General features: G+C 40.9%; 1 protein-coding gene across 1 annotated transcript; it reads right to left on the minus strand.

Annotated features, from left to right (window-relative positions):
* Positions 1-1,076: 1,076 nt before the first annotated feature.
* On the minus strand, positions 1,077-9,810 carry LOC110981456 (coiled-coil domain-containing protein 42 like-2-like). Its single transcript, XM_022239044.2, has 9 exons — positions 9,581-9,810; positions 8,753-8,804; positions 7,615-7,791; positions 6,553-6,710; positions 5,641-5,723; positions 4,294-4,463; positions 3,678-3,788; positions 3,348-3,464; positions 1,077-2,419 (listed from the first exon to the last, which is right to left on the minus strand). The coding sequence occupies exons 1-9, from the start codon at positions 9,670-9,672 to the stop codon at positions 2,264-2,266; spliced, it is 1,116 nt and encodes a 371-aa protein (XP_022094736.2). The 5' UTR covers positions 9,673-9,810; the 3' UTR covers positions 1,077-2,263.
* Between the last annotated feature and the right edge of the window lie 2,429 nt (positions 9,811-12,239).

Consider the following 12,239-nt stretch of genomic DNA (forward strand, 5'->3'; position numbering starts at 1 on the left):
AGCCTCGTTAATTGGCCAGAAAGATTCCACTGATATTTCTACTGGTCTCGGTTTTGCTGTGCTGATGGGTTACTGCAGGATTAGTGGATGCCTTGTTAGCAGAATGTTGCCGGCTTATACGAGTACTGTGAGGTTGGGTTTTGGAGTCTTTTTGAGTTATGAATGATCTGAACCAGGACATAATCTCCCAGTGGTTCATCTTAATACATTGTGTGTTAATATATAATGGGACGCTGTGTACAGGGATGTGTCTTTCGGGTGGGCCAAAGTTCACCTGCTTTGGTTTGTTCCCCCAAAGACCTTGTTTGTGGAGATGGGTTCTTGCAACATGTTGAGCAGAATGTCTGGGCTCAATACAAGTGAGTGCAGCAGCCTCTATCAAGGCCTTAATTATAGGCTACCGTAAGGGTTTAGTGTTGTGCAAACACTGACTGCCTTGAGGGGTGTAGTGAAGCTTGTCAGGGATGCTGGTTTGAATGTGATTCGAGCTTCAGTTATTGGCATTGATATTCATAAACTACCTCATCACCCAAAGAGATACTTTACTAATTGAACCAAGTGGAGAGCACACAGACGCTTGTGGTAAACTTGAATAAATCATGTCATTGGCACCCTTTCAAATTAAATTTGCTGTCAATGTAGAGATTTTTACCCAATTTTGTTATGTGTCAGTAGAGGACACAGTGTCTCGGTACATGCATGCATTTGGACAGGAATGTCATGCAGTATGATATTTTGTTATATGTCTCATATATTTTAAGAATGAGGCTGCTCGATTCTTTTGGAATAAATCAGAGAATACCGTGTGATTGCTCAATAGCAGTTCCTCAATCCTACACAAATACGAGTTGCCCATGAACAATTTGCAGCACATCAACAAAAATGACGCCTTCAGGCTTTGCCTAAAAGGACACAAAAGAAAGAAAACTTTCACATTTGTGAAAAGACCCAATTTAACAACCCACAGAGCTTAGACTCAGACTTACTTGAAGCTCACTTCTGAGTTTACGAGGATGTCTGTGACTCAATAAAAAAATATACATCACCGCAGGAAATAAAGGATCCAAAGAGACTGCTTATGCATGGCCCGATGTTTACTGCACATGATCACGTGTGTTTCTGTCCTTGAAAGGTCACAAATAATTCTGACTCTTGTGAATTACAATGACACAGAACTCGGTGATAATCAATAATTCAAATCAGATCTTCTGTGCATCACATGATAAATCTCCCACCAATTTGTGTAAAACAAGCAATACATGTAATAAATAGCACAGCCGTACTGAATAAAACTTGCGTAATGTGCAGTAAAATGAAAGCATTGGTACACCACACAACAGATATGAAATGCCCATGCGTGTATGTGTATGTGATTCAAAATACACGTACAGTGTTGTAGGGCAGGTTTAATATAATATTCACAGGGGCAGTGTGCCCTGAAAAGTTTCCACTGCCAGGCACTGGCTTGCCATCCTGCTAATACGTATTGTGCATAGCCAATTTTACATTTACATGTATGTGGCAAAAAGTTGACTGCATGACTTCATGGATTCTTGCTCACTTAAAATATGTTGAAACATACATTGTACATGTATGTAATACCAATTTGCTGCAAACTGCTTGCTGACTACAGTGACCTCAAAATATGGAGTGCCCGATGTTTCGATCCTAGCAGAATCTTTCTCAAAGGCAAAAACGTTTTGGACAAACATGATCTTTTCATGACCTGGGTTCAATTCCGAGCTTGGTTCACATGTGGATAGGTTTTCCGGTCCCTACCTGATTCCAAGGGTTTTACCCAAGACATTACTCTGGGTTTTTCCTCCCATCTCTATAACTGAGACTGCTCCTTATTGTCTCATAGCTACAGGTTTCTTCGGGCTTGCGAGCTACAGTGCCTAGGGCGCTTTTGAGGAGTCCCTGGTGTCATCACCAGAAATAATCAATGATAATGATAACATCAATAATGATGAGGCAGTGGTGTTCTTGTGCAACTTGCATTAATGACTCCAAGCTTCTTGTGCAAAACAAATAACTGCAGATGCGGTTACCAAGTCAGTGGCCGCTGTGTGCCCATCAAGATTTGGTCAGCTGCAGATTCTGCTCTAGCAATAGTCCTCTAGCAAGATGGAGATCTCAAGTGCTCAATAACCTTTGCAAGGTCACCCCAAATGGTACACATATCAATATTCATGTCCCCATGACAGTCTGCCGATTTCTTGTGAACTCTGGTAGGGATTCATCATCCATGAGGGTCTTCATCTCATCTCTTCTGGGAGTTGGAGCCCATGCTGGTGTTATTTCTGCTCCCTTTGGACCCGGTGGCACTGAACGAGCTCTTGCTTTTCCTGCGCGTCCGGGATCCCAGACTCATACTCCTGGCCATCTTCTCTACTGAGATCAGGTCCATTGTAAACAACTGCAATTGATAATGGAAACAAAAAAAATCAAGGTTAAATATTTTGATTCAGAGGCACAGCCATAGGTCCATAACAAGTGGAATCACAGATTGATTAGAAGTCTGTCCAAAGTCCAGTCACAGATGGATCATATGTCAGTCACATGTTAAAACCACAGACTGATCACCAATCACCAAAGTTGAACCAATGGTCGATCACAAGTCAATTCAAAGATGAGCCATGATTGAAATTGCGAGTCTGGTCATTGAGTGCACCACGGGGATAAACAATGCACGTGTGGAACAGATTGTCATTGTTTTGGGCCAGAAGATGAAATTCCCTTTTGGTCTATATATTTGTCCCTTTGTGATAATGATGGCTCGTGCAATACACAAACAAAGTCTAGGAGTGAAACAAGAATAATTTTATGATGGGTCAGATTATGTTCAATTCCTTTAGGAGAAGTTAAGCGGAATGAAACATTCAATCTGTCACCAAATGAATTTATTCAATTCAAAGAATGTGAAATATTATTTGTTTAGAACAATGCTGGAATAATCTCTTTGTATACAAGTTGCTGTATTCCTTTCTCAGGCAAGCACAAAATTGTAACTTAGCTTCCCCAGCTAAGTTTGTGGGCGTCCTTAAATTGCTCTTGCTACTTGACGGCATATATTTCATTTGTGCCATTATATGAGAAGCATCAGTGTCACTTATAAGTTTAAAATTTCTGCAATTCGTGTAAAAAAACACTAAAGTGCCAACTCCAAAATGAAGTATTCCACAATTCTGCAATGACACTTGCACCATTTTTGTGGTGCTAGCCCCAACATGAATAGGTCAGACTGCATGATCTCCAATTCACTCATCAGGTGACGAGGCTTTGTTCAGGCATTTTGTGCAAAGCAGATGCAGTCCATTCACTGAATCCTCACGATACCTACTTACCATGATGAGCTGAAGCTTCTCAATGTAGGTCATGGAGTCCAGGGCTGGGTCGTGTTTCTTGTGGCATTTGTCGGCTATATCATTGACAGCCATCTGGATTCTCCCCAGGATCTCACTCTGAAATATCAACACCAAGTGGCTCAATATTAACTCGGGTGATTGTTTTAGAAATACTCTCCATTTGGACAGAAACCCACAATGAAGTACATCCGTGTGCACAGCTGAAAGCAAGATGATAGTTCAGGCATTCAGATCCTTAAGAAGATGGCTTTAGGTTCCAACAGACAGGGATATAATGAGGTCTTGATGCTGGGTTATCAATCTGCTTACATGATCTCGGTAGCTGTTGAGTTCACTGAAGATCTCCTCCTCTAGCTGAGCGTTAGCCTCCATCACCTCCTCCTGCTTGCTCTGCAGCTCAGCTAGCTGGCGGTTTATCAACTACACAAAGGGAAATTTAAAATAGCGTTGAAGAGGGTGTCACATGTCAACAAGGATTCAGGAAGGCATCAGGGAATCAGCTTGGTGTCAGGTTGTCAGGTCGGCCTTGGGAGTCAGGTTGGTATAAAGGCTCTTCCCTCTCCCTTCCTTTCCACAGCCTGGGTTCCAATACTGTGGTCGAGATCATCACAAGACTAGTCACAAGACTATCAACAAGACCAGTCTTAGTACCGGGATGAACAAAGACAAAGGAATGCTCTTATTGCAGTTCATTTGAACAGCTTATGACTTGAGCTAAACACTGAAGGTCTTGTGATGGTCTTAAGAGGTCTCATAAGTCTCCTGGGTTCGATTCCAGGCCTAATCTAAATATGGATTGGGCATTCAGTCCCCACCTGTAGGCAAACAGTTCATGTCCGCCCGGGCAACTGGCAGTGTGGCACTGAAAACCCCTGAGTGTTTACATGCCATCCAGCATGAAGTGGCTTAGCTCACTCTCCCTTACCAATTTTTTCTGGTCATGACTGTACTTGAGTTCCTCCAGCCGCTGGTTGTCTGTGTCAATTTGATCGGACATGTTCTGCACTCGCGCTATCAGTGCCTGATTGGTGGTGCTCAAGGTGCGATGTCTGTCCATCAGACTCCGCAGCATGGAATCGTTTACTTCCAAGTAGTCTGATTAGTGACCAAAAGCAAAAATACCAAAATAAATCACAGGTTCTGAAACAATGGAATAGAATTCATTATTTTCTTAATGGGCATTTGTTTTGTATTTCATGACATGTTGTGCTGTGCATGGCATGCCATATACAATCTTTTGCTTTTTAGGTTTTGACACCTCGTCAGGACTTGATTTTCTCATTAGTATTCTTGCATCTTTTTTATGATGTACTCAACCACGAGGAGGAAATGAATGTTACTTGCTTACTACTCCCTTTAAGACGTTTAAAATGCACAAGCATGATGATGGATCAAGCTACAACTGTTGGTATTCAAATGCAGCATCTCTGGTCCTTTAAATGTTTTTGTCAGCTGCCTCTTTGCTCAAGCTGGAAATAGATAGTTTTACTACTAATTGTGACATCATCGGGTTTGAGTCAATGTAAACTCAAGTCAACTCACACAAGTGTGTAAACGCCGTCAATCAGGGACTCCCTATTGTTCCTCTTTTGTTCATACTTTAACTTTTTCGGAAGACCTCCCATATGTTTTGTACATGTTTTCCAACCGTGGACTCTTCGGCAACCATGGACCCTATTGTTATAGGTCCACGATTGAAGGCGTTTACACACTCACTTCCACTCTGAAGTGGTGATATCATGTTGTGTTACTGACCTTTTCTTTGATTACTATTAAAGTGGGAATGTATAGGAAGTACTATTGTCTTTTGTGTTAACTTTTCATTTTTGAAAAAAATCCTGTTTTTTTGTACAAATGATAATGAGCTTGGTGACAGAATGGTATATTTCCACTTTTTTGCATGGAACTGCCTTTAGGAATCTTTCCACACAAGAGGTCAAGTCACAAAAACCCACACCTTGTTTGCATCACAATTGTAACAATAAATTTCGTTTACAAATACAAAAATCAACTAAAGTTCTCTTGAGCACGTTTTGAGATGTAATGTCCAAGATTTTTTCTAAAGATTTGGTACCGATAACTACAGCTTTATAAATGTCCAGCTTGTTTGAAGTGACCCTGATTTTAAGTCGTGTTAAGATACTATGGTTTACCACAAGGACCTGACTTGGTAGCTGGATCGAATCTTCTCTAGATACGGGCCTTACTGGTCCCTCTGACCGTAGCTCATAATACTTGTAGAATACCTTCACAAAATGACCTTGAATCTTACTTTCGGGTATATCATCCAGAACCCTCATCAAGTAGTCTTCATACTTCTTGTGCTTCTGCAGTTTTGTACACAGCTCCTTATGTCTGGGAAAAGAGAAACAGCAAGCTGTTTATCAGGATCAATACATCCGTACATTCAAGTTTCTGCTTGTCTACCACCTTACACCAGAAGAAACATTAACTCGGAGACCTGTAACACTTAATTATGAAAGTTACACTGATGTAGTTGAAAAAATGCAGGAACAACATTAGTCCACATGTGTGTAGATAACATTCTCAAGAGCAGGAGTAAAGCGGACCTCCATAAAATAATCACTCCATTATTTCCCCCTGATTTTTACATGCATCAATCAGTTGAAGTATAAGCCTCAGCTACAGGAAGGCAAAGGATTGCATTTCTTATTGCCTTTATTTTAACGCAGGCATGTTCAGTGTGTGCATGTCACATGCATGCGGAAGTGTGACAAGTGTCTAGTGTTCAAACTCATGCTACCTAATGATGGCTGGAAGAAAAGTACGTCCTAATTGCACCCAGCAGTAAACAGCCAATATCCCAATGACATACATCTAAAGGTCAGCGGGGACAAGTGAAAAGTCCTGCAGGTGATTTCACAAATGTTGCGTAACTTTGCAAAATGCCTTGACGCAGTGAGCAATGATAAGCCAAATAAGTGATATGATTAGTTAGTAAACTGTCCATTACTGATTTGTTCCATGAAGCTTTGCCCCAGCTCAAATGACTGCATTCACTGCACAACTTGTTGACTTAATGTACACTGTACGTAGCATTCCTGAAGGGTACCATAGTCACACTGCATGCAATAGAATGCACAGTAAGTGAAGTTGATTGTGGCATTGCATTATGTTCTATGAAATTGGCTGCTGGAAATGTATGGGAGTCTACCAAACTTACACAAGTTTCAGTTCTTCCAACTGTTGCAGTAACAGTTCATACTCAGACTGCTTCTGGTCCTTCAGCTTCAACTCTGTCTGGTATTTGTGGATCGCTCGCCGTCTCTTTGCCTCTGTTTCCTGAATGAACTTGTCAAACTTGCTGACTCTGTCTTTCATCTGAATAGCATCAAGAAATAGAAATGGAGAGATTTGGATCTGTGTTTTCTGAGCTTATTCAGTCCAAGTAAGGATTATTCAAATCTTAATTTATGTGAATTCTGCAATACGCACTTATCATTACTGCGATGACAAAAAGTAGTCTCTAGGGCCCTAGTATGATGTGTGATTAAGCATATATAACCCCTCCCGTAGCCCTCTCATTCCTAATTGCTTTAATTTGATGCTCATTTTGTATTTAATGTTTTCCTGTTTGTATTTTGTTCCTCCTCTGATATTGTCGTTTGTTTCTGGTAACGGCAAGCCTGACCCAAGCTTTTCTTTCAAGGTTTTGCCACCTCTAGTGGCCTATAAATCTCATACACTGTTAGTACCTGTATTTTGCCATGAGGAGGAAATAAATGTAATTGAACTGAAACTTGAAATACTGAACTAAAGACAGGAAACGCACATTCAGGTACAACTAACATTTGTGCCTCTTAAAATATCAGATTTTCCAAAAAAGATCCAGTGGCATAGCTAGGATTTTACTGGGGGGGCAACAAAAGGGAATAGTGGGATAAACAAACTACAATTTATCAAGGGATTCATGAATTGTACATGTACTCTGTCACTATGGTAATGCATGCCAAATATGCCGTGTCTTTGCAACAATCATGACAATATGTCTTGTGGAAACTGTTTTCACGGGCCATAAAAATGAAAGTGGGAAGACTGGTGAATGTGAAGTTGGCTTTGAACAAATTTAGACACCTCTGCCCCGACGAAAGGGAGAAAACAAAATTCAAACTTTGAATATGACAGTGCCATAAGTAGTTGGCAGCTTCAACAACCTCTTCATTTGAGGTCACAGGATTTGTTTGACACCCCATCATTTTCAAAACTGACAACTCCCATTTCCTACCCTCTGCTGCTTCTTCTGCAATTCAATTCTCTTCTTCTCGCATTCCTCCATGCGCTGCTGGAAGTTCTCCCGCTTGGCCTGCAGTTCAAGCGTCACCTTGTCAACCTCAACCTCCCTCTTCAGGAGGAGGGTCTTCTGCATTGTGTTCAGGCCGGTCTCTATCAGCTTGCCTGCCGACTGGTCAGCACCAAATATGAGAAATCGTTCTGAGCTGTAACCTTTCATCAGGAGTTTTAAACCCAGTTGAAACACTGCTCATCACATGTACATGTAACTGAATTTCATTTCCTAGAGTATAAAATAGATTTTCTTCGCGATCGTTTCCCTAGTCATTTCTTCACATGCACCACCTGCGTAAGTTTTACAAGTACAACTCGATATTCCAAGTTTCTGGTAGCTTTACAAATTCATAAACCAAACAGCAATGGTACACATGTACTCTATGATCTTTCTTTTACAAACCAATATGGGACCCATGCACTCTTGCCAGCATTCTTTGACCTTTAATGTCTCAGATTCCTCAAAATCCATCACTGATTTTTTTTTTTTAATTTTGCAGGATTACTCTGGGAAGGGGGTTGGCAGGGAATGAAACTTGTCCCTCCTGGGCCTTTTTGACAAAATGAAAGTGAGACCAAAACACAGTACTGGCCTATGTCCGGGGGGGGGGGGGAGAATTTCCTCACAGATGAAAAAATTTACACAGTTGTTTTAGCACTTTGGTTATCTTCTTTCCTCAACCGCAAGACCCATGACTTGAATATGCAAAGAATAGAGCAATATGGAAACAGCTGTTTGTGCCAATGTCCATCTCCCCCCAACAATCCTGACCAGAATGGGATGAGGAAGTGACGAGCGAGCAGAGCTGGGGGATGTACTGCTTGGCAAGTGGCTGCTATCACCTGCGTGTATAAGCTCAATGGCCACTGAAAGATGCAGTTCAAAGACTATGCCATTCACTTCCTCCACACTATGGTGGACATATAGGAATTGACCAATTGCCACTTGTAAGTTAGCCACATCTTGTGGGTCATGAGTACACCATATGATTGAACAATAATTTACATACTGCACTGATATGACTCTACCATGATAGGCTGCTTCAGGCAGCTAGGTTGAAATCGGCAATGGGTCTCACCTCTTTGACAATGGGATATTTATTGACGTCTTCTTCCTCACGGTCATCCTCTCTGTTGAATTGGATTCCAAATAAAATCAGGGAGTAATTGGAATTGATTTAAAGTCACTTTTAGCTATGAATGTGCAAACACAAACCGGGTTATCCTTGCTGCGTCGAGGTACGTGTTGTGTACAGTACAGAAATCATTTTTGAGAATGAAGCACTCACTTGAATTACATACAACTAACTACGGGAAGACTAAAATTTTTCTAAGTCCAATGTGGGTCTCGGGGAGCAGCTACGCGGATACAGGGATACGAAGTGGGCCTTGTGCGTCCTACAACGCAAAGTGAATGGGGAAGGCGGAAGAATTTTCTATGTCTGATATGAGTCCTGGGGAGCGGCTATGTGGATACAGGGATACAAAGTAGGTTTTGTGTGTCCTGTAATGTAAAGTAAATGGGGAAGGTGGAAGAATTTTCTAGGTCTAATATGGGTCTCGGAGGGCGGCTATGCGGATACATGTACAGGGATACGAAGTGAGCTTTTGTGTGTCATCCTGCAATGCCAAGTGAATGGGGAAGGCGGAAGAATTTCCTAAGTCCAAAGTGAGTCCCGGGGAGCGGCTACGCGGATACGAAGTGGGCCTTGTGGATGGAGGGTTACTCTGTATCCGCGGCTACGGTAGTACGAGGTAGGCAAGGTGAACTGAGTGGCAGGGTTTTCTGCGATTGTGCCTATTAATGTACAAGACTATTTCGAGCAAAAGACTGCCCATATTTCCTGCTTAAAACCATTTTCGTTCATAATGTTGTGAGCATAAATTAAAACAAATTTGTATCTCACCCCCTTTCTCCTAACTGGGTAACGAAAATACTCCTCTTCTGCGGTTCCAACTCCAGCCTATAGGAGCGAGATGCCTCTGTAGCGTTGGCCATGTTGTCTTTATCTCTTTGGAACAAAATTTTACAAACAGAATGTTAAGAAGGCTTAGTAATAAACAATTTCTGAATTCTAAAGCACGAAATCACAACCGCGACTCACAGACAGTCGAGTGTGTGTATCCAACGACAACATGTATACACTTCGTTAAGTCACGTGACGCAATCTCAGCGAGCTAGACTGGTGCTGTGGTTTTGGTGTATTGTATTAGCGTGTTCAAATGGCTGGAATTCATACAGGCGTACTAATTGATTGACACCTGTTCTCATCTTGTCGTCTGCCAGGCTTAAGCCACCTGCTTTATTCGAATTTCCCATACCCCAGAGTTACGATCAGTTGCCAGCTAAAATGTTCCATGATACCTATATTTGCTCAATATAGATTGCAGGGCTGTGACAATATAAATAATGTTTTACGCCGGAGAAGCAAGGATGAGCAGACGAAGGTGGAACAAATAGTTCATTTACGTAATTACGGGTGCCAGCCCAGGGGTACAGATGTTGCAGGCCCACATTAGTAGGCCCAAGTTTCCTGCGCAAATCATAATCTGCATCATGGGTGTAACTCCCTGAGGGATAGGGTACATAATATCTCCCTCCCCCCACTGTTTGGTTGGCAGATGGGCTATTCCCCACTTTCCGTGGTAAATTCAGGCAGATTTTTCGGACTGCAACAATCAAAATGTAGTAGGGCCTATGAATCCCTGGAGCAATATAAAGCTCCATGATGATTAAATAGCACTCAAAAGGGAGAATGTTTTAAAGCCATAGATACGCCATTTTGATGTATGCTTCTGCTGGAGTGTTGTAAATTTGTAGTCTAATACATATATGTTCATGATAAAGATGTAGATCTGCATAGTGAATATCCCCCAGTGTCAAATGATGTCAGCACCCCGCCCCCCTAGGCTCCCGCAAGTCACACCCCACACCAGGGTAGGACTAAAGGTTGGTCAAAATGCCCACTTTTTTAGGGTGCTATTAGAGCATTAAATGTGGACTGAATGATTTTTCAACTTTGTCTTCGGCAAAATTCCGGGCCCAAAATATCCGAAAACTGGCGATGAGCTTCATGCATGACTGTATTACAAAATGTTATCCTTGGATACCAATATTAAATGTCATCGGTCAGTTCACAAAAAGTGAAAAGAAAGAATGAGGAAACGAGTGTTAATTTTTTGTGCGTACTTGTATCTGTCCTTAAGTTTTTGACAGGGTATTTTCACTACCGGCTTTGCAAGCCTACATTTATTTCCTGGTATGCAACTGCAATCATACAGTCTACAGTGAGAGCGCCCTCATTTTGGTGAGATTTTTCCTTTCCAAAAATGTCCAACACTACTCGTAGCTAGTCTTCAGTTTATCACAGTTTTTCACCATGTACAATGGTATAGTGTGATGTGAAACAACACTGATTGATAAATTCTTTGGTGGAACAATAACCTTTAAGATCAGAAGGAATATCACGCAAATTCAGAGGTGCATATTTGAGAATTTTTTTTGCAAAGTACTCAGCGCAGGAAAAGGTCTCCACGCTCCCCTGCATCGCCAGTGAGCTTCTTTAGCTCAAGAGAGAAAAAATATTTCCGAATGCAACAAGAGGGAGGCAACAATACCGAACACGGTCAAAAGGTTCCTCAATATATGGGTGACTATCACTGCATAGGGTCTGCTCACTTCTGCCTACTAGTGACTGGTAAAACTATGGCTGGCTGCCAATACAAAAGTAAAGATTAGTTCAGTAAGTATCACTTAATATTAAAAACACCAAATAATAAACACCACTACTAAAGACTGAATGAAAATATAATCTCCTTTAAAAGTCATATGGAGAGTCTACTTTTGAGGTATTCGATATTGAGGTAAAGTAATCGTTCTTGTGTGTTCTGATAAAGCATGTGATAAATTAGGTTGATAAAGACAAATGCCTAATTTACTGTTGGTTTAGTAATTACATGTAAATGTCCTCCCAAGAAAGACTTGCCAAATATTATTATTCTGAACCAGAGGGATATCCAGGTTCTAGCTTCAGGTGGCAGAATGAGATTTCTTTCACTAATTGAACCAACATTTATTTCTTACATTTTGTGTAATAACATTACCAAATATTTGTAACTTTTAAAAAAATTCTTATATCTTACATTTCAAAAGTTAGGACCTTATGTCTAAGATAATTTACTCTTCATTGTGTTGACGGAAATATTTTCATCTTATGTACATTATCCACGCTGAGGACGTATACCCGCCTGATACGATAACGTATAAAACATCTTGCTACTCCATTCGAACTAAACAATATAAGATTTCTTGTTCACTTTTAAAAACAAATTATAAATCAGAATATAATGTAATAGCTATTTATTTGTAGCGGCAACTTGAATTCATAAGCATGCACAAAGCCAAGGATTAACCACATACATAAAAACCATAGTTAACGTTTTTGGTTTGTTCAATTGAATTCAATTAGGGGTCTACCGTTTATGCAAACCTTTTGTATCACTTTTGGGGGGAATAAAATTTACAAACAAAAGCTTTATTTTCATATGCATGTTTTTATCGAAAAA

The sequence above is a fragment of the Acanthaster planci genome, linkage group LG01 (assembly GCF_054643075.1).
Source record: "Acanthaster planci isolate LZ-2023a linkage group LG01, COTS_SCS, whole genome shotgun sequence".
NCBI lineage: Eukaryota > Metazoa > Echinodermata > Asteroidea > Valvatida > Acanthasteridae > Acanthaster > Acanthaster planci.